This window comes from Malaclemys terrapin, chromosome 2 (assembly GCF_027887155.1).
Source record: "Malaclemys terrapin pileata isolate rMalTer1 chromosome 2, rMalTer1.hap1, whole genome shotgun sequence".
NCBI lineage: Eukaryota > Metazoa > Chordata > Testudines > Emydidae > Malaclemys > Malaclemys terrapin.
In genome coordinates this window covers 87,155,946-87,175,455 of record NC_071506.1, presented here as the reverse complement: position 1 = coordinate 87,175,455, position 19,510 = coordinate 87,155,946, and the positions used below count along the sequence as shown (strand labels likewise).

General features: G+C 40.4%; 1 protein-coding gene across 9 annotated transcripts in view; it reads right to left on the bottom strand.

Moving 5' to 3' along the window:
* The window catches only part of PTPRM (protein tyrosine phosphatase receptor type M), a 691,593-nt gene that overhangs the window by 29,495 nt on the left and 642,588 nt on the right, over nt 1-19,510 (bottom strand). For all 9 annotated transcript variants that reach the window (XM_054018880.1, XM_054018881.1, XM_054018883.1 and 6 more), the window contains 2 exons: nt 16,511-16,608; nt 2,605-2,721 (listed from right to left, as the gene is read on the bottom strand). In XM_054018880.1, coding sequence (XP_053874855.1) covers nt 2,605-2,721; nt 16,511-16,608 — 215 coding nt within the window. The remainder of the gene's footprint in view (nt 1-2,604; nt 2,722-16,510; nt 16,609-19,510) is intronic.

Below are 19,510 nucleotides of genomic sequence, written 5' to 3'. Positions count from 1 at the left end.
TTGGGATCTCAACCCAGAATTCAAAGAAAAGGCGTGAACCGCTTCGCGGCTCGAGCTGTGGCGCAAACGTAGTATCTGACGGCCTAGGGGAAGGAGGGAGGGGGGCCGAGTGACGACATGGCGTACAGGCACAGGGAATTAAAATAAAGAACGGTGGCTGTGCATCAGGGAGAGACACAAACAACTGTCACAGACTGGTCCCCCCCAAAGATTAAACTGAAAACCCTGGGTTTAGCAGGCCGTTGATTTGACGGAGGGAGGGGGAAGCAAATGAATACAGAGAAAATCTATTTTTTACATCTTAAGACGACGGTGCAGCGTGACTGATAGCCCTCGGCATCTTTCTGGGTGCTTGGCAGCAAATACGGGGCGGTGTATGACGATGGTCTTCAGGCCTATTGCACGAGCTGCTGCTCAGGGAAGACTCTGCTAATGTGCGATGACCCGACTTGTAATAGGCCGGCTAACAGTCATAATACACCATTTACTGCCAAAAGGCAAGCCCCACGGCTGCCAGCACCCAGATCGCCGATGAAGGCTACCAGTCTACTGCACCGTCTACCGCCAAAAGGCAGTTAGCAGCTGCTGCTGTGTAGCAATGCAGTCCCACGTCTGCCGGCACCAAGAGGATATATGGTGACGGTGAGCTCAGCTGTGCTGAGCGGGCTCCATGTTGTCTGCACAGGTAACCCAGGTAACTAACCCAGATAAAAGGGCGCGAATCTATTGTCTGCCGTTGCTGTGACGGGGGAGGGAGGGGCCTGACGACATGTACCCAGAACCGCCCGCGACACTGTTTTGCATCATCCGGGCATTGGGATCTCAACCCAGAATTCCAAGGGGCGGCGGAGACTGCGGGAACTGTGGGATAGCTGTGGGATAGCTACCCATAGTGCAATGCTCCGGAAGTCGACGCTAGCCTCGTACTGTGGACGCGGTCTGCCGACTAGAGCACCTAGAGCATTTTATTGTGTGGACATACACAATCGGCTGTATACAACCGATTTCAATAAAACCGGCTTCTATAAATTCGAACTAATTTCGTAGTGTAGACATACCCTAAGTGGGTCAGAAACATTTTATACAATCTAAATTCAGGAAAGAGGATATGGTGGAGGATATGGGTAACCCTGACTGTTCAGCACAATAAGGAAAACTAAAAAAATAAATAATAGAGGGGGGGAAAACAAACATATTCCTTTCTGAACCACACAGAAGCCGCATTATCAGCTTATTGAAAAGCTGCCTATTGTTAAAAAACTAATGTCTAAATGAGGTATTTTCAAATGGAGAAATTTTTTTGAAATAAAATAGGATTGTTTATCCCTATCTGTTTCAATTCACTTATTCATGAGCTTTTGGTCATGAGTAACTGTAAAATCCTCCGTGTCTTTTTTTCCACAGTCCTGACTAAGAAGCAAAAAGCTAACTTCAAAGCATGAGCTTAGAACTTGATGAATAGAAATCACCCAAACCACATCTTCTTCAAAGTCTAACCACCCGCTTCTCATCTGTTTATTAAAAAATATCTAAATAGTAGGAGACATCAAGTTTGAATGAGCCGAGGAAAAAGTATTACTAATATTAGATTCTGTTTGCTGGACTGTTGTATATTTAACGATTAGGCTGAAGAATGTAATAGGAAAAATTCATTGCTCGTCTTCCTGAATCTGCCTTTGTCATGCATTGTGAGATCATGGACAAGATGCGCTAACACAAACTGAGATTAGATGATTCAGTAACTTGATGGGAACACCTTTAAAACCTTGGTTTAAAGAAAATTGATGCCACGGCAAATAGGAATACGTAACTGAAAATGACATATTTGATATTCAAGACCCACTAGTGAGTGAACAAAAATCATGGAACATTCAGAATGCGTGCTAAATCTCAGCATTGAACCATGCTGCTTTTGTCACTGCTTGCGGCACACACGGTGGTAGTTTTATACGTTGTCTCTCTAGGCTGTAAACCATCTGAAACAACAGCCTGATTTTAATACAGTACCTGTTAATTAAGTGACAACCAAATGAATAGTATTATTCAAATCAACTAAATGACAATACAGTATGCCATTTGTAACTGTGCTTGTAAAGGACCTCCCCCACATAAAGTCTTGTTAAAAAAATTACTTCATTCTAAAATAATTCTTCTGAAGACCAGGAAATATATTGGACCAGTGGACTACAGTGGTTATAATCATGCTAGACATCTGAATAATAGTAGTATATGAAAAGACTTATTTTTGACACAGACTGTCTTGATTGTGGTGAACAGAAGACAGGAAAACAACATCAATGTCCTGTTTAATTGATGGTGGGTCAGAGCCCTCTCCTCCTTTAGTGCCCCAAGGGAATGGAATTTCTGTTTCCATTTCAAGTCTGGGCCAGGGCAAGGCAAAAAGGATCTGCATTTAAAGAAAGGGGAAAATCTAATCTTCCATAAGGGAGCACTGGAAGACTACCCAAAAGTAATTTGCTATGAAAAATGGGCTGCCTGTTAGCCAGTGAAATCTAGGATCTTTCCAAAGTGACAAAATTACATGTATTTAACTTGTATGGGAAAACAACATCATATTTAGAAAATACAGTTTTCCAAACTTACCTTTTCTACTGCAAATGTTCGAATCACATATTCAGCCAGGAGTTCTGTTTCTATTAGGGTAACTTTAATGTCTTTATATATCTCTGTGTCATCTGGCCAGTATTTGCAGCATTTGACCTTTTAAAAATACAAAAGAATTTAAGGTTCATATTTTTCAGCATCTGAATCTGTTCTGTACCTTTTGCAGTGATTTACGATATCAAATTCAACCACACATAAAACAGTGAGGCTCCTTACACAAGGAAATGGTCCGTGTATTTAAAGCAGTAGTGTAGCTGAGGGTAAATGTGGGTAAATGGGGTTTGCCAACTTCTCATTTGGGGAATATAGTTTAGCTTGGTTAATTATCCTCCTACTTCTTTTTTTTTAACCACTTCACCACTGATTTAAAGGACATACTTTTTTTAAAAGACAGTTTTGGGGTTCTAGGTGGGAATAATAATATTCAGTAAAATAAGGCAAATTTCTATGTAGCATGAAGGATGTTTTCACTGTGCATAGCTCAGTTACAATAACCATTCATTTCTTGTTCTTTCCAAGTCAGCGAGTATCCAGAGGGAAAAGCTACAAATAGAAGCTTGAATAAACTCAAGCTCCTCTGGATTTTTCCTTCCACCTGCAGTTGTTACTTGTTTCAAAAATATCTTGCATTCTTTTAAAATGACAATGCATGCTGCAGACATAAGGGTTTGTCTAATGTTGGAAAGAAAAAACATCTATTTTCCCAACTTAGAATTAACTTCTCAAAAGAACCGGTCAGAGGTGGTCATATAGCTAACGCACAGGACTGGGAGTCAAGAGATTCTATTCCTGGCTTTAACACTGCCTCTCTGTGTGACTCCGAACAATCATTGACTTCAGTGGGCTTTGGGGAATTCATCCCAGTGAAAGGAAAGAGGAGAAGACGGCTTGCATGAACTCTATTCAAGGGTTTCTGGGGTTTGGTGCACCCCAGTTCAGCCTAGCACAATCTGCACAAAGTATGTAAAATTAAAATGTGAAGCACTTTTGTGCTACTCGCCTTTCTGAGGGTGGGTGGGGTGAGGAGAGTTGTGTATTGTGATGAAATGGTTACTCACCCTTACTCAACCCTGTAGTTCTTCGAGTTATGTGCTCTGCTCTAGGTGCGTTTGTGCCTCCAGTGCCTTTGATCAGAGGTTTCTCACAGCAGTGTGTGCTCAGCCCGCGCATGCGTGCTAGTCAGCCTCATGCCCCATGCCATTGTTATATAGCAGTGTGCGGGCAAACTGCCCTCAGTTCCTTCTCTACTGCAAAGCCCTATAGCAGAGAACTCCGAAGCAGAGGAGAAGGAGGGTGGGTAGTGGAGCACCCATACGGTACGCATCTCGAAGAACTACAGTTACCGCACAGGGTGAGCAACCATTGTTTCTTCTTTGAGTAGTGTCCCTACAGGTGCTCCACTGTAGGTGATTACAGAGCAGTTCCCCTTTAAGGAGGAGGGAGCTTTGGAGTCAAGTCCAATATGGAAGACAGAAGAGCTGGGCCAAACACAGCATCGAAAGCAGTATCACGAGTTACTGCGTAATGTTCAGCTTACGTATGTATAGAAGCTCAATTAGCAGCTTTACATTTTTTCAATAATGGGCACGTTTTCAAGAAATGCCATAGAGGTGGAAATGGACCTTGTATAGTGAGTTCGTATGTCTCAAAATGTTTGCATATTATGAGATTTGTAGCAAGAATTAATGCAGTCGGATACCCACTTGGAAAGTCTTTGATTAGAAGTTGCAGACCCTTTTGAACTATCCGTAGTTTATAGTGCTGTTCTTGCTACCAACTGGCCCTCTTGGATAATGGTTTGCAATTGCTCTTTTTGCGTATCTGGCAAGTGGTCAATAAAGGCACTGAGTTTGCCGTAGTTCATATAGTCATATTTAGCCATTAGGGCTTGGTAGTTTGACACTCTGAATTGTAAAGTCACACAGAAGTATGCGTTTCACCCAAACAGGTCTAGCCTCTTACAGTCTCTATCATAGGGGGTTGATTTGGTGTGATGTTGCTTTCCTTGTGCGTTAACAGTATCCACTACCATAGAGTTGGGCTGAGGGTGTGTGAAAAGAAAGTCTGCCTGCTTGGCAAGCATGTAAAACTTTTTGCCAGCCCTTTTATATATTGGTGGAATAGAGGCTGGTGTCTGGTTGATGACCTTGGCAGGGTCTAAAAGCGCCTCATTGTTTGGGAGGGCAATTCTCAAAGAGGAAGATGTGTGTAGTATGTCCAGCAATTTATGGTTAGAGTCTTTCACCTCTTCTAGAGGAATTTGCAGAGCATCAGAACAATTATTAACTAATACTATCAAATATAAAGTAAATAAGTAAACTGCACCAAACAGGAGCTGCCCCAGGTAAGTGCTCTGCACCTCCTGCCTGTCCCAGCCCTGAGCCTCCTCCGGCACCCCCACCCTGAGTGCCCTCCCGCACCCTAACTCCCTCCCAGACCCTGCACCCCCATACTGAGCCACAGGGGTAAGCCAGGGGCACCACCCCACCACAGTACAGTATTGTACAGTATATAATGCCTTTTGTCTGCCCCCCAAAAATTTCCTTGGAACCTAACCCCCGCATTTACATTAAATCTTATAGGAAAATTGGATTCGTTTAACATAGTTTCACTTAAAGTTGCATTTTGCAGGAACATAACTACAACGTTAAGTGAGGAGTTACTGTACTGAAAAATTGTCCCCTTTCTCCAATTTTTTTTCAATGAGATGGTTGGTGAGGAACATTACACATTAATTAGTTAAATATTTAAATTCTATTCTTCTCTATTCGGGTTCTTATATCACAACCATCACTTTTGTATATGGACATGTTCCAGTAGTATATTAAATGATAGGACCAGCATCTATTATGTATCTGTTACATATGATGTTTCTCCCTTCCTTTCACCAAGGGGAAATTAAATGTTAATCTTCTAATATATGCAAGAACATAGTTTTGCATAAATATACAATTCTTGATTGGCTGCATACAAAAGTTACTGCAAATTTTACACTGGAAATGAATAGAACAGTAATAAAAATAGGCACTATATTTAGTCTCATTCTTCATTGGAGAAATGTATCTAAATATCTGTTGCCAGCGATGAACACACACCATTTAAAACATTAAAAATAGCTGCATGCAGTTCATAGTGCTGGTACTTCTATTCTACTGTCTATAATACTTTTTTAGAAGATTTTCCAAAAGCCCTGAAGTTAGGAAAAGGGAAGCCATCAGAAACATATTGGGGGTTCATTGTTTATCTACCTGTCTGTTCTATTTGATAATCCAGGCCACTGGTTTTGTTCAAATCCCTGACTCAAGCTGAGTGAACCTTTACATTTGTTGTTAGGGAACTATTTGAAATAGCATTTTTCCCCACATGGTGAAGATGTTCTCCTGGGTCCTGTGAAGAGTAAACACCTCTTCACATTGTCACCAGACTGGTATAGCCTACTGACAGCCCTGTTTCTGACCTTAATTTCCTCTTCCTGCCTGGAGCTTTTTCATGGGTGAAATATGATACACAGACAAATGTCCAAGGCACGGATGAAGGAGGAAGCAGCTGCAGCAGTGGTCCTAGTCCCAACACAACTACTGAGCATCATGTTTCTAACTTTAGCTCAGCTCCTTTCAGATGGGTCCCTGCCATCTCAAAACAGCTAAGGTTAGTAAGATAAACTATTTAAAACATAGATTCACCTAAACTACTTGGGTCTGAAGGAAAACATGCATGTTTCTAACTTGGTGCAGTCTAGAGAGACAAAGTTATTGGACCAGCTTCTGTTGGTGAATATAGACAAGCTTTTAAGCTACACAGAGCTCTTCTTCAGGTCACAGGTGCAGTCTCGACAGCCCGGATTATGATTAAGGAACAGGGACATTTAAAAGGACCACTTCTGTGATGCACACTTCCCCTTTCTTTTGTCTTAATGGCTGGATTTTGTTTTCTTTTGAATTCTCATTTAAGATGACCCAATGGAACAGTTGTGGTAGGGTTGGGGGATCCTGCACAGAGGTTATGAACTTCAGTGCCCCATGCAGCTCTGCCACAGAGAATAAGATTAGTTATCTTGATTTACAGCAGTAAAAAGTATAAAAAGTTTTCACAGATGACTTTAGATGGCTATTTCATTTTACATCCATGAGATTCCATTTAAAATTTGATGTCTATTTTATTATCTTTACTTAGTTCAGGATTAATTTTAAATTAGAATGTATAAACCTGTTCCACATTAACAATACGCCATGCAGTGCATGGGCAATAGCTAGCTATATGACATCTTGTTAAAGATATTTTAGAATCAAAGCAAATTAGGAAATCTGAATGATCATTGTTATTTAAACTGCTGAATACTAACTATAAGGTTTATTTCCCTGCCAGTTCACATATCAGTTCTGTAATGTTCCTATTCCAAAGATGAGCGAATTCTGGTTCTTGCTTTTCATGGCCATAGTTTTAGAGCATTTTACTTGCCTAAGGTCATATACAGTGTTTCAAAGCAATCAAGCTGAATCACTATTCCATTTCACTGTTTATAAGCCTCCCATATTGTTTGCCATATTTACTAGTGAGCACAACTTACCACCCTTATCTTTATCATTTAGGCTCTAACTTTACCCCATTTTGCTGTCTTTGAGATGTAAGTAGATGATGATCTGCTTACAGATCCCGAAAGCTATTAGTAAAATAAATACATATGTAACAGATGGACAAGTGCACCTGGGGTTTTATGCCCATAGAACTGTCATGAGCTCCCTCCAATCACACTTCTACCTTCTAAGGGGAGTACACCTGTATTTTTTGGCAATGTGATTAGAAACAAATGTGGGATAATCTCAAAGCTCTCTCTCAATCTTTGTTCTATTTATATGAGCACTGAAAATTGTATTCTCTATCCCGTGGCTGACATTTATCAGTATTTTACTGGTGCGAAAACCTATTGTAATTGGTGTTTTTATTTTACTGTGAGAAAACCAATTATAATACATTTAGTATTTATTTTAACTATATATACATATATAGAGAAGGTTTTGGTATATGATAGATAGATCTGTATCATATACCCAAACCTTCTGTTCAACTTGTGCTTTAAAATATGTTCCAAATATTTATACAAAAACCAAAGAAATGTATTCAGATGCAGTAACTAAGCAGGCTCTGTTAACATTTTTGACCTACACATTTTGGTATTTTTACTAGCAGTATTTTTATAGTTATGTAAAATCTTTTCTATCCTCATTGTAAAGGTCTTGACTTCAAACAAATAAAGGTCTTGATGCAGCAAACATTTATGGACCTGATTCCCATTTACACTATCTTCTTGAATGCACTTTACATTAATGTGAAGGGCCTTAGTGTAGATCAGAATCAGGTCCTTCTGTGCTTTCTTAACATTCGGCACATTGAGTAAACATACATAAAGTTTAGCACGTGCTTAAATGGTTGCAGGATTGGAGCCAAAATGATTTATTAAAAAATAAAAACAGAATGTTATCTAGTTAACTAAAATCTATATGATGGCCTAGGGCCTCTGGTGTGGTGTGGCTGCTTTGTGCTGCACTGCTGGCATAATCTAGCCATAAAACAGGGTGAGCAGGCCCAGGGAAGATCATTCTATTTTTAATCCAACTTAGAGCTGACAAAAGGGTTCATATGCCACATGCCTTCTCCCCTTTGCTGGTACAGCATGAAGAAATTGGTGTGGCTGGATGCCTCTATGTCATTGCTTATCTTGGGGTGATTTTGACCCTTGTGGCCATAAAAGGTTTATGCAAATAAGAGTGGTCCTAGAGAAACTGGTCGAGCACAAAGCAGCATCATAAGGAAGGATGGTCCAATGGACCATTACATTTATGGATTGTGGTCCATTGGAAAGAGGAAGGAGGGTCTAGAGGTTAGACAAGGGGTAGGCAACCTATGACATGTGTGGCAAAGGGTGGCACGCAAGCTGATTTTCAGTGGCACTCACACTGCCCAGGTCCTGGCCACCGGTCCAGGGGGCTCTGAATTTTAATTTAATTTTAAATGAAGCTTCTTAAACATTTTAAAAACCTTATTTACTTTACATACAACAACAGTTTAGTTATATATTATAGACTTATAGAAAGAGACCTTCTAAAACCGTTAAAATGTATTACTGGCACGCGAAACCTTAAATCAGAGTGAATAAATGAAGACTCGGCACACCACTTCTGAACGGTTGCCGACCCCTGGGTTAGACCATTAGCCTGGGACTTCAATTCCCTGCTCCACCACAGACTGTGTGGTGTATCCTGTGTGACCTGGGGTGAGTCACTTAGTCTCTCTGGCCCAGATACTCAAAGGTATTTAGGCAATTAACTCCCACTGAAATCAACAGGAATTACATACCTAAATACCTTTGAGGATCTGGGCCTCAGTTTTCCATCTGAAAAATGGGGACAATAGTACTTCCCTATCTCACAAGGGTGTTATAAAGCTAAATACATTAAAGCTTGTAACACATGCAGATATTTTACGGTGATGAGGGTCGTATAAGTACACCTCTACCTCGATACAACGTGGTCCTCGGGAGCCAAAAAAATCTTACCGCGTTATAGGTGAAACTGCATTATATCGAACTGCTTTGATCCACCGGAGTGCGCAGCCCCACCCCCCCGAAGCACTGCTTTACCGCGTTATATCTGAATTCGTGTTATTTTGGGTCATGTTATATCGAGGTAGAGGTGTACCTAAGCCAAACAGATGCTCAAGGCAGTGAAAAGATGAGCTTTCAAGCCATCTTTACATCCTTTAACTTTTGCTCTGTGCAATAGGCTGTATCCAAACATCTGCCCCAACACATTTATCCATATATTTGTGTTTCCTTAAACCACTTGTGTTTACTTCTCAAATTGATCTGTCTAAATTGGATTAGTGAGAATTAAGATATTAATCTCAATTGAGGAATATTTTCTACAGCATCCGTTCTACTGCAAACAAGGGAATGCAACAAAACACTGAAAACTGAATTCATCTTTGCTTGAAGTTACACTGGGCAATGTTGTGCACATGTATGCTGCTGCTCTGTTCAATGTTGTTGATTTGTGGACATCTTTATTAAAGGATTACAAAAGAGTCCTTCTAGTTTCCTGGAGAGTAACAGCCAATTCTTTCCCCTGAGGACTCCTCCCCTGCTAAGCATGATGGAATAAGGCCAACTTGTTATTTCAGGCTATAAATTTAGAAAGCAGAATTGTGTTTAGCCTGCTAGACATATGATGTTATTCCCTGATTTGCCAGATTAACAATGGTTTTAAACTACGAGATTTTATAATTTTTTTGTTTGGCATTCTGTTAAAAAACATATCTGCCATTATGTTCTGTTAAAAACAACTACCACCACCACTGAGTATGTATAGAAGTTACCAGGAAAAAATATATTTATGAATAAAATAAACACTAAATAGGGAATTACAATATTTTGAGTCTTAGAACACAGATTAGAGAGGGCCTGGAGACAGGGACTGGATTTAATCCATTTGTTGTTTTTCCCCCATCTTTATATTTTGGTTTCCATCTTCAGAGATAAAAGAAATCTTAGGGCAGGTCTTCCCTACGGGGGGGGGGAGGGGGAGGGGGGGGAGGTCGATTTAAGATACGCAAATTCAGCTATGCGAATAGCGTAGCTGAATTCGACGTATCGGAGCCGACTTACCCCGCTGTGAGGACGGCAGCAAAATCGACCTCCGTGGCTCCCCGTCGACGGTGCTTACTCCTACCTCTGCTGGTGGAGTAAGCGCATCGATTCGGGGATCGATTGTCGCGTCCCGACAAGACGCGATAATTCGATCCCCGAGAGATCGATTTCTACCCGCCGATTCAGGCGGGTAGTGTAGACCTAGCCTTAGTCACTGATGGTCATTAAAAAATCCATGACACTTCTCTTAAGAACAAGTGTATTAACCCCAATGTCCAGAACTAATTCCAACCTGTGTAATTATAAGTCTTATTAAATTTCCCTGCAGTTTCAATTAGATAAAATATTCTACACTTTAACCTAAATATTAATGTAGAATTTTGTGTGCTGTTAAACAGTTACTGTGTTTCACCCCAGCAGTGGCTGCATTTCAGTAGTGGGTTAAATGAATCCCACATATAGTTTGCATATACTACGTGGTAAGTATTAAAAGTGCTTTGGGAACCTTTTGCATGTGAAATACAATATTAATGCAATATTATGGAGGCTTTATGGTTAGAGTTCTATTCAAATGTGGACTATAAATTCCTGTTTTACTCTAAAAGTGGGTGGCTAATTGCTGTGAAATTTCACACATGGTTAGTTTTATGCCCATTGAATCTTACATGTAGTTTGTGTCTGGTTTCTCATTATACATTTATAATACAATGTCTTTGGAATTAGGATCTGGCTAATATTTGTCCTTGGCAGTCCTACTTTTCACTGTTGACTGATATCTTTTATGAACCAATGTCTGTCTAAACAAAAAATGGTAAATATGTGGATCCTGAGTAGATCTGGTGTAATGAATTAAAAAAAAAAACAGATTATAGACTTGGGATCATTTTTAACCATTATTCACATTATAATTAAAAATGTTTTTGCTGTGCACCCAAGCTTGATTGATGAGTGCCAAGTGCATGGATACTTGATTGATGGGGGCTGGGTATACATAAAATCTTCTCTAATAGGAACCACCCTTTCCTGTCAGATTTTACCCTACAATAGTTTCTTGGGCAGCCACTGGTTAAGAAGGGCTCACGTGCAGCTGCTAGCATGTAAAATCTTCTACCTTCATACAGGTCTGCCTAGCCTCACCGATGTACCCACTCTTACTTACACTTTGAAACACCCTAGGATATTAATACCCCAAACACATTTCTGTGAAATAGTTAAGATTGGTACACACATAACATACCCAAGACAAATCCATAACAGCAAGGAAATGAAAAGTTAAAACACCTAACTGCACATACTCCCTACTCCTCCCTTCATACCCTACTATTACCACAACTACCACACAACACAGACCATGTAGTGCAACCTTAACTCTGTGCTCACAAGGATGCCAGCCTTTCATCATCACTTTTAATTGTCATTCTGCAAACACTAAACTGCTGTGTCCCAGTACAACCAACTACTACACCAAACAACCATGGCTACTATTGTTGGGGGAAAATAATCCAATAAAGGAGTGTGTGCATATGTGTGGAAGAGGGGCAGAATTAAAGTTGCAATGCATAGTCTGTTGTATACAGTAGCTGTGGTAAAGATAAGGTGTGCATGAAGGAGTAGAGGGTAAGGAGTAGAGGGTTACTGGCTTAACTATTCATTTCCTTGCTCTGTGTGTTTGTCTCAGGTATGTTACATTATTGTAACCCTGCCTGCTTCCAAATTAATTTTTGTGTACTGTATATTAATATTGTCAGAACTTGCTGTTTTTAGTTCTTGATAATAACTGTGACACTATAATTAACTATTATGCTTCTAATATGATGCTTCTGCTTTGGTTTTATTTTGCATAATTATTTCTGCTGCCACCTGTTGGTAAATATTTTATACTAAAATAATGATAGAAAAACATGAGGACTAGCAGTGAATTTATATATCAGCTGCTTCTGTTGGGTTTCATCATTGCTTTCATCATTTATTTATTTCCAAACTCCTCCATCAAGCAAAAGGGTGTGGAAAGTGACTCCTGAAAGAATCTAATGTAAATTGATGTGACAAGCCAAATTGGATGCCCACCAAAAAATCAGTAACAGTTCAATGAGTGAAAAGGAGGATATTACAAGAAACTGATACAGATACATGAGCAGAACTCACCAGCTTTCCAAACCTTCACCATAAAGCTTTTGGGAAGGAAGTGATGTTTCAAGGTGTGAGATTCTATACAGGTCTCCAACAAGAATCAGAAGGGGACTTTGGCCAATATGATTCTCACGTAAGGGCCTAATCCAACTCCCACTGAAGTTAGTGAAAAGGCTCCCATTGACTTCAATGGGAGGATCAAGCGTTACATGCAGTCTCTGAGAACTGACAACGATGATTTGTTGTCTATGTTTGCCAATCATCACATTTTTTGTTGGATAAACATACCAGTTTCTAGAAGAAAAATCCCCATGTTAAGTTAACTCCAACTCAGTAAAATAACTTAAACAATTTAGTAGTTACACAGTTTAAACACAGAAAATTAGAGGTCTCTCAGATTAGCCTACTATTTTGGAATAGCTTTGTCTCACTGGAGCATTTTTATGAGGTCTTGGCTTTATTTTTTACCCTCTAGTTGGTGGCTTGTAAAATTTTGATTCTGGCCCTAAAACTGTCTGCATCTTATTCCTTAAGCGGAGTGTCATTTCTTTTATGCAAAACTTCATTTTAAATGGAAAATCTGGCCAATACCAACCTAATGAGGAAACAGACTTTTTATACATGCTATTAAAGAACCTGTAGTTTTTTTGGTCGAGGCTCTCACATCTGGTTCAACCTCTCTTTGCCTCAAAGCACTTCATCACCTGTTATCAGAGAACTGTTCATGGCAACTCAACAATGATTTTCCTAAATGATTGTGAGACCTCATTTAGATTTTTAATAAACAGTCACATTCTAATGAGGTCTTCATAAAACTGACTAAATATGTTTAGAAATCATTAGCTTAAATTACCAGTGCAAAAGTCTCCGTTGGGAGCCCTGCAGATTTTGTGATAAGACTTCTGGCAGATGGATTGATATAACAACACAAGTGAGTTTTGAGTCTCCACACAAACAATGCAAATGTGAGTGACTGGGTAACAGGCTACTAGATAAAGAGCTAAATGTCCCTCAAGTAGGTTCATTAAAGAGGGAAAACAATCAAAACACATTTCTGTGCCATTTAAATACCAGGTGCACAGCAGTCTGCAGGTGCCAGAAAAACTGACAAGGGTCCCTTGCTGGAACACACAAGAGCTTAAAGGGATGCACGGTTCTGACAAGTGTGTCTCAGATAATGACAGGTATTGGCAGATGTACCCAGACCCTGCTGGAGGGGAATGCAGGGAATGAGTCATCTGCAGCAGGTGCTTGCATTAAAGAAAGCCTCATGGTGGCTCCTCCACCAGCAATTAAAACAGCCCTGATGCATAATGCTCCAGGGCAAAAAGCAAGTGCCTAGTACTGATTTAATGACTATCCAGCCAGTCTTGGTAAACAAATACACATACACCCTCTTAGTGATTAATTCATGAAGGACGCACATTATGTGAGGAACATGTTAAATAGGTGTTCTTCTTTCCTTAAAAATAAGGTACTTTTCCCTTGCTTTTCAACTTAAATAGGACAAGTGGTCTGTAAACAAATCTGTAAATCTAATACTACCAACCACAACAAAAAAGTAAAACTTCAAAGTCAGGAAAGGTTACTGGGTTTGCCCTCCAGGAATCTGACCTATTGTCAAAACAGAAAATGATGACAACAATTCAAGAACAGAGCCCCATTAAAATCATTAGTAATCAAGGTAGCACAGCCCTTTGTGCTAGGTGTTGAAAGACAGATGGCATGTTTGTAATTTATCTCCTTGGTGATGACAGCCCCATTTTTGGAATGGGACATGTGCTCACTTATAGGGCAAAGCCCAGGGGTGATTAACTACTGCTCCCTTATCGAGTGGATATACATCTCGGCAAGCTGCAACTTTGTGTCCCAGCTAGCCTGTTGTACCGTGGGCCCTGTGGGATTCACATGATGTAGGATGCATGGTGGCACTGCAGCCTGCCTGCCTGCCTTTGGGATTTCTGCTTTTACCTGTGCAGAAACACAATGGGGCCCCTGACAGTAGAAGTTGCTGAGGAGATGTGTTGAGTTAGCAAGGACCGTTGTTGAGGGCTGAAGGATTATGACCAACATCTTCACTCTCTCCTCTGGGTGAAACCTGATAGTCCACTTGAGTTTATGCTTCAGAAAGTTGATTCTAAGATAACAATATACTGTTTCATCTGATAAGCTGTTTTTGCCTCTAACGGCTTGTCTACATGGTGTCATCCAGGAAAGTTAATACAAATTAACTAAAGGTGTGAATTTGAAGTGGGTTAGTTAAACTGCATTAATCCCCTCTGTGAACGCCCTTGTTCAGAAATTAAGGGGCCTTAATTCAGTTTAGTTTAATTGACTTCCAAAGTGAATTAAACTAAACCAAGTTAAGGTCATCTAACTTCTGAATTAACAGTGTACATACAGGGTTTAATGCAGTTTAATCTACTTCAAATTCACAGCTTTAGTTAATTCGTATTAATTTTCTGGGTGTCTTTACAAGCCCTAAGGTGGGGGGAAGGATTATCTCCTTAAAATATCCCTTCTTGAGGTATAAAGCTCCAACAAATTAAGTATACTTAAGCGTGTACTATTATTACAAATATATTTCTTTCATTTTGGTTTGAATGTAAGTGTAGCTGTCACATTGTTTAAGCCTATATTTAATTCACGGGACTGGATTTTTAAAGTGGCGTCAGCCTGGTCTTTCTTTTTGCCTCTGCAATTAATGGTACCTGTGTTTTTGTAGCTGGTGTTAATTGCAGTCACAAATCCTATCATTTTGATCTCTAAGTACAGTACTGGTACTTGATTTGTGGGCAGTCTGAGGCACCAAGATGTCTAAACGGTAGGATTTAAACTAACAATTAACCATAGACTCAAAATACAGGTACAATAAACTGAGAATGTAAAACTGAACTTGAAAACAAGAGGCTAGATCTGACAAACTGATGCATAATACCTAAAAATTGATCTCCCTATAATACAAACATTTTTCAGCAGAAAATGTCAACCCCACCCCATTACCAAGAAATTAAAAACATGCATCAAAACCATTTTGGCTCACACCAGAATATATGTACTGTTTCCGCATACTTCAGCAGTTAATGAAAATGCTGGACTTAGAGTAGCCAATGTTTCTGCTGATTTCAGCTAGGATTTTCAATGAGACATAGGGGAGTTAGGTGCCCTACCCTTATTGAATTTCCCTTAGAAAATCCTAGCTAAGATTTGATGCTAGCGCAGAGACCCAGTAGTAAAATAAAATGGTCCATTATTGGTGTGTTTTAAAAAGAGAGTGCCTCTTTTGAATACCTGCTGAAAATCATATTAGCAGCAAAGACATGACCAGGAGATAGGGTTGCCAACATTGTAATAAATATTTAAAAATGGGATACTCCAGCAGGAGTATAGGTTCCTCCCCCATCCCACCTCTTCCCCTGAGGCTCCTCCTTTTCCCCCTAGACCCCCTCCTGGTCAGCACATTGATTCTATTTTCTGATTTCAGTGCACTTGTGAGTTAGGCTAATTGTTCCATTTACAGCGCACAGGGTAAAACAGCATCATCTTATTATTCCCACATCCAAGCAAATTTAAATCCTATCTGTGCTGAGCCACTCATAGAAACTCAAGTAAGCACAGGATTATGACCTGGACATGCAATTTGATTAAGTTCCTGGTTAAGAACGTGAGTCATTTTTTACGGGGGGTGGGGAGGGGACAGGGGAATAAAAACATGATGGATTTTATCTAATGTATTGCCGCATAGTTCTGTGCAACATGTGCAGTCTCAAAATTTAATCTCTTGTCTGAACAATCAGTTCCAGAATTAATCTGAAAGAAGACTATGTAAGTTGCCTCAGAAGGGTTTCCTTGATGCTTATTGTAATTATTAATAATTAGATGCACATTAAGTTATAATACTTTGCCTCTGTTGGCCAAATGTTATCAAATATTGTCAAAGCCAAGCCTTCAAGCCATTTTAAAAATAATTAACGATACACCTTTTAGTAGAAGAAGCGGTAAATATTTTATGTGCTATAGTCTGTGTACAAGCATCTTGTGGGTCTGTTATTTAATATCCCAAAGTAAACATCTCAAAAGTCTTTCATCATTTTAAGTACAAAAATGACTTACCCTTCCTACTTCCACTAGATTTGTTACCACGACTATGCTGGCTGTGTTCTCATGCCACACCATTCTCCAGAAGTCATATATCGTCTCCTGCATTGGTCCTGAAATAATATATCAAAGGAAAGGTTATTTTCTGAAAGTCTTGGGATTGGAAGCTTATCTCCAGGGAATTTTGAGAGACTGTTTTTATCTGTACATATCAGTATTGTCATATTTTTCATTTAGGGTTGAATTTCTCTCACTATCCAGCCCACCAGCATTTAAGTTATTTCTCCCCCCCCCCCCCCCCGAAATAGTGCTGTGAAAGAAAGTTAGTTCTCCAACATTTAGATATTTATCACCGTAATACCCAGAAGTGGCATTAGACAAATGGATAACATTACTCTTTCTGGTAACAATTTGATGATATTCTGGGGAAAGTATATATGGAATAAAATGAGCCTCAATGGACTATATGGCCTTTTCTGGTTTCAAATATTTTTCTTAGTGTTCACTATCAAATTAGTCCAACACCTAAATTGTACTTTCTGAAGTGAAGCAGAGGTTATAGTTTTTTTGAGTTGCAGTATATCATTTTTAGAATAGTGGGGGAAATGGTAAAGATCCCTGGCATGACATGACAACAGTCTATTCTGCCGCATTTATTCTGAGGAATGACCTTGAAAAATCAGTGTGCTTTAAAATTCAAAACCCTGTACACTCAGGTCTTGGAGCATTGTGCTAAAAGTGGAGAGTCAATCCATTGTAGTACAGTATTATAAATAGTAATGACAGAAATGTAAAATTGCCAGAACACCCACGTCACTAATTTCATTTACTTCTACATCTTTTCTGTTACACATGGTATTCATCCCAACTTTTGGATCTCAAACAAGTTCAAGGCAAAGAGAATAAACAGTTATAAAATACTGCCAATTACTAAAAACCTAGCATCCACAGTGAATCATCTACTGAACCTCTATACTGCAGTAAGCAATTAGTTGCTTATTCAGGAGAGTGCCATTAGTCTATTCATTAAGAGACAAATTTATCCACCTTACCTCTCCAAAAAAAGAGAGATCTACACACTTGAAGCATTAATAAAGCCCTTGATTTATTTATTTAATTTTCAATTAAATTAAAGGGTTGTGTCCAGGTGATAAGTTTTGACAGTGTGAAGCTTCTTTGGAAAGTGTTGTCATTCCTACTCTCAGAATTGGAACATTATATTTATAAAATAATAATAATTTTACAGCAATTGAAATACCACTTAATCACACCTCAATGGACTGGGGTGGGCAAACTACGGCCTGGGGGCCACATCCAGCCCTCCAGCTGGTTTAAACTGGCCCTCGAACTCCTGTTAGGGAGCGGGGTCTGGAGTTTGCTCTGCTCCTGTGCTCCAGCTGGGGAACGGGATCCAAGGCCACTCCACGTGTGCGTGCCAAGGTTCCTGGAAGCAGCAGCATGTCACCCCTCTGACTCCTACGCTTAGGGACAGCCAGGGGGCTGCGCACACTGCTCCCGCCCCAAGCGCCACCCCTGCAGCTCCCATTGGCTGGGAACTGCGGCTAATGGGAGCTGCAGGGGCGGTGCCTGTGGACTGGGCAGCTAACAGAACCACCTAGTCACACCTCTGCATAGGAGCCGGAGGGGGGACATGCTGCTGGTTCCAGGAGCTGCTTCAGGTAAGCGCCACCCGGAGCCTGCATCCCTGACCCTCTCCCGAACCCCAACCCCCTGCCCCAGCCTAGAGCCCCCTCCAGCACCCTGAACTCCTCATTTTTGGCCCCACTCCAGAGCCCGCAGCTCCAGCCAGAGCCCTCACTCCTCTGTGCCCCTGCCCCAGCCCTGATCCCCCTCCCGCTCTCTGAACCCCTTGGTTCCAGCCTGGAGCACCCTCCTACACCCCAAATCCCTCATCCCAATCTCACCCCAGAGCCTGCACCTCCAGCTGGAGCCTTTCTCCTCCCCCACATGCACCCAACCCCCTGTCCCAGCCTGGAGCCCTCTCCCACACCCTGAACTCCTCATTTCTGGCCCCACCCCAACGCCCGCACCCCCACCCCAGAGCCCGCACCATCTCCTGCACCCCAACCCCAATTTCATGAGCATTCATGGCCCACCATACAATTTTCATACCAAGATGTGGCCCTTGGGCCAAAAAGTTTGCCCACCCCTGAGCTAGAGTGCAATGTTTTACAAAGACAATGTCAACTTAAAAACCACACTTCTCTGTATAATGTTTTTAAAATTTAATTTTACATGTGACATTTAAAAGCACTATAATTATTTTCTTTAATATACAGAGATTATTTTAAAAAAATGTTTCCTACTTCTCTGCACCTTGTCTGCTTTGTGCATTTGACAGCACTTTGTGTATAGTCAGTTTCACTGTTTTCCCTAGGGGCAGTCAGTTTTCCTTTTACTTGTGTAGGTGTTTCACATAACATTACAGGAGAAAAAGGCATTTAAAATAATCGGAAAATGTGATTGTAAGAGCACAAAAGTCTTGAGGCAGGTGTAGCACCTGAATCTATTTACTTCTACTTCAGTTTTTGAACTGTGCTAGATTCCAAGCTGATGGTGTGACTTAAAAACTCAAGTCCATTTTTTAATTTAAAATGCAGAACATCTGATACTTTTGAGAAATACTGTGTTCCCAAACACGACAAGTTGAAATTATTCCTCAGCATTTGGAATCCTGAAGCTGAATATCTCACCTCATAAGTATCCTGTATATATTATTCAAGATTGATCTGTGTTCCATTTTCTTATGTTCCATTGATCGTGTACATTATGGGTGAATTTGTGATTTGTTTTATTTTTGTATTTTTATGTAATGTAAGATTCAATATAGCTTTTTAGACAAAAAAAGTCAGAACATAATGGGACCGATCCCAGGCTCCATTAAGTTGCTTTGTATTGCTGGGGAGGTGGAAAGTGACCTTCCAGTTTCCCTAATGGGGCAACTAAGAATATCCAAGGGACCAGGGTGGGGGTTGGACTGGAGAGTGATGTGCT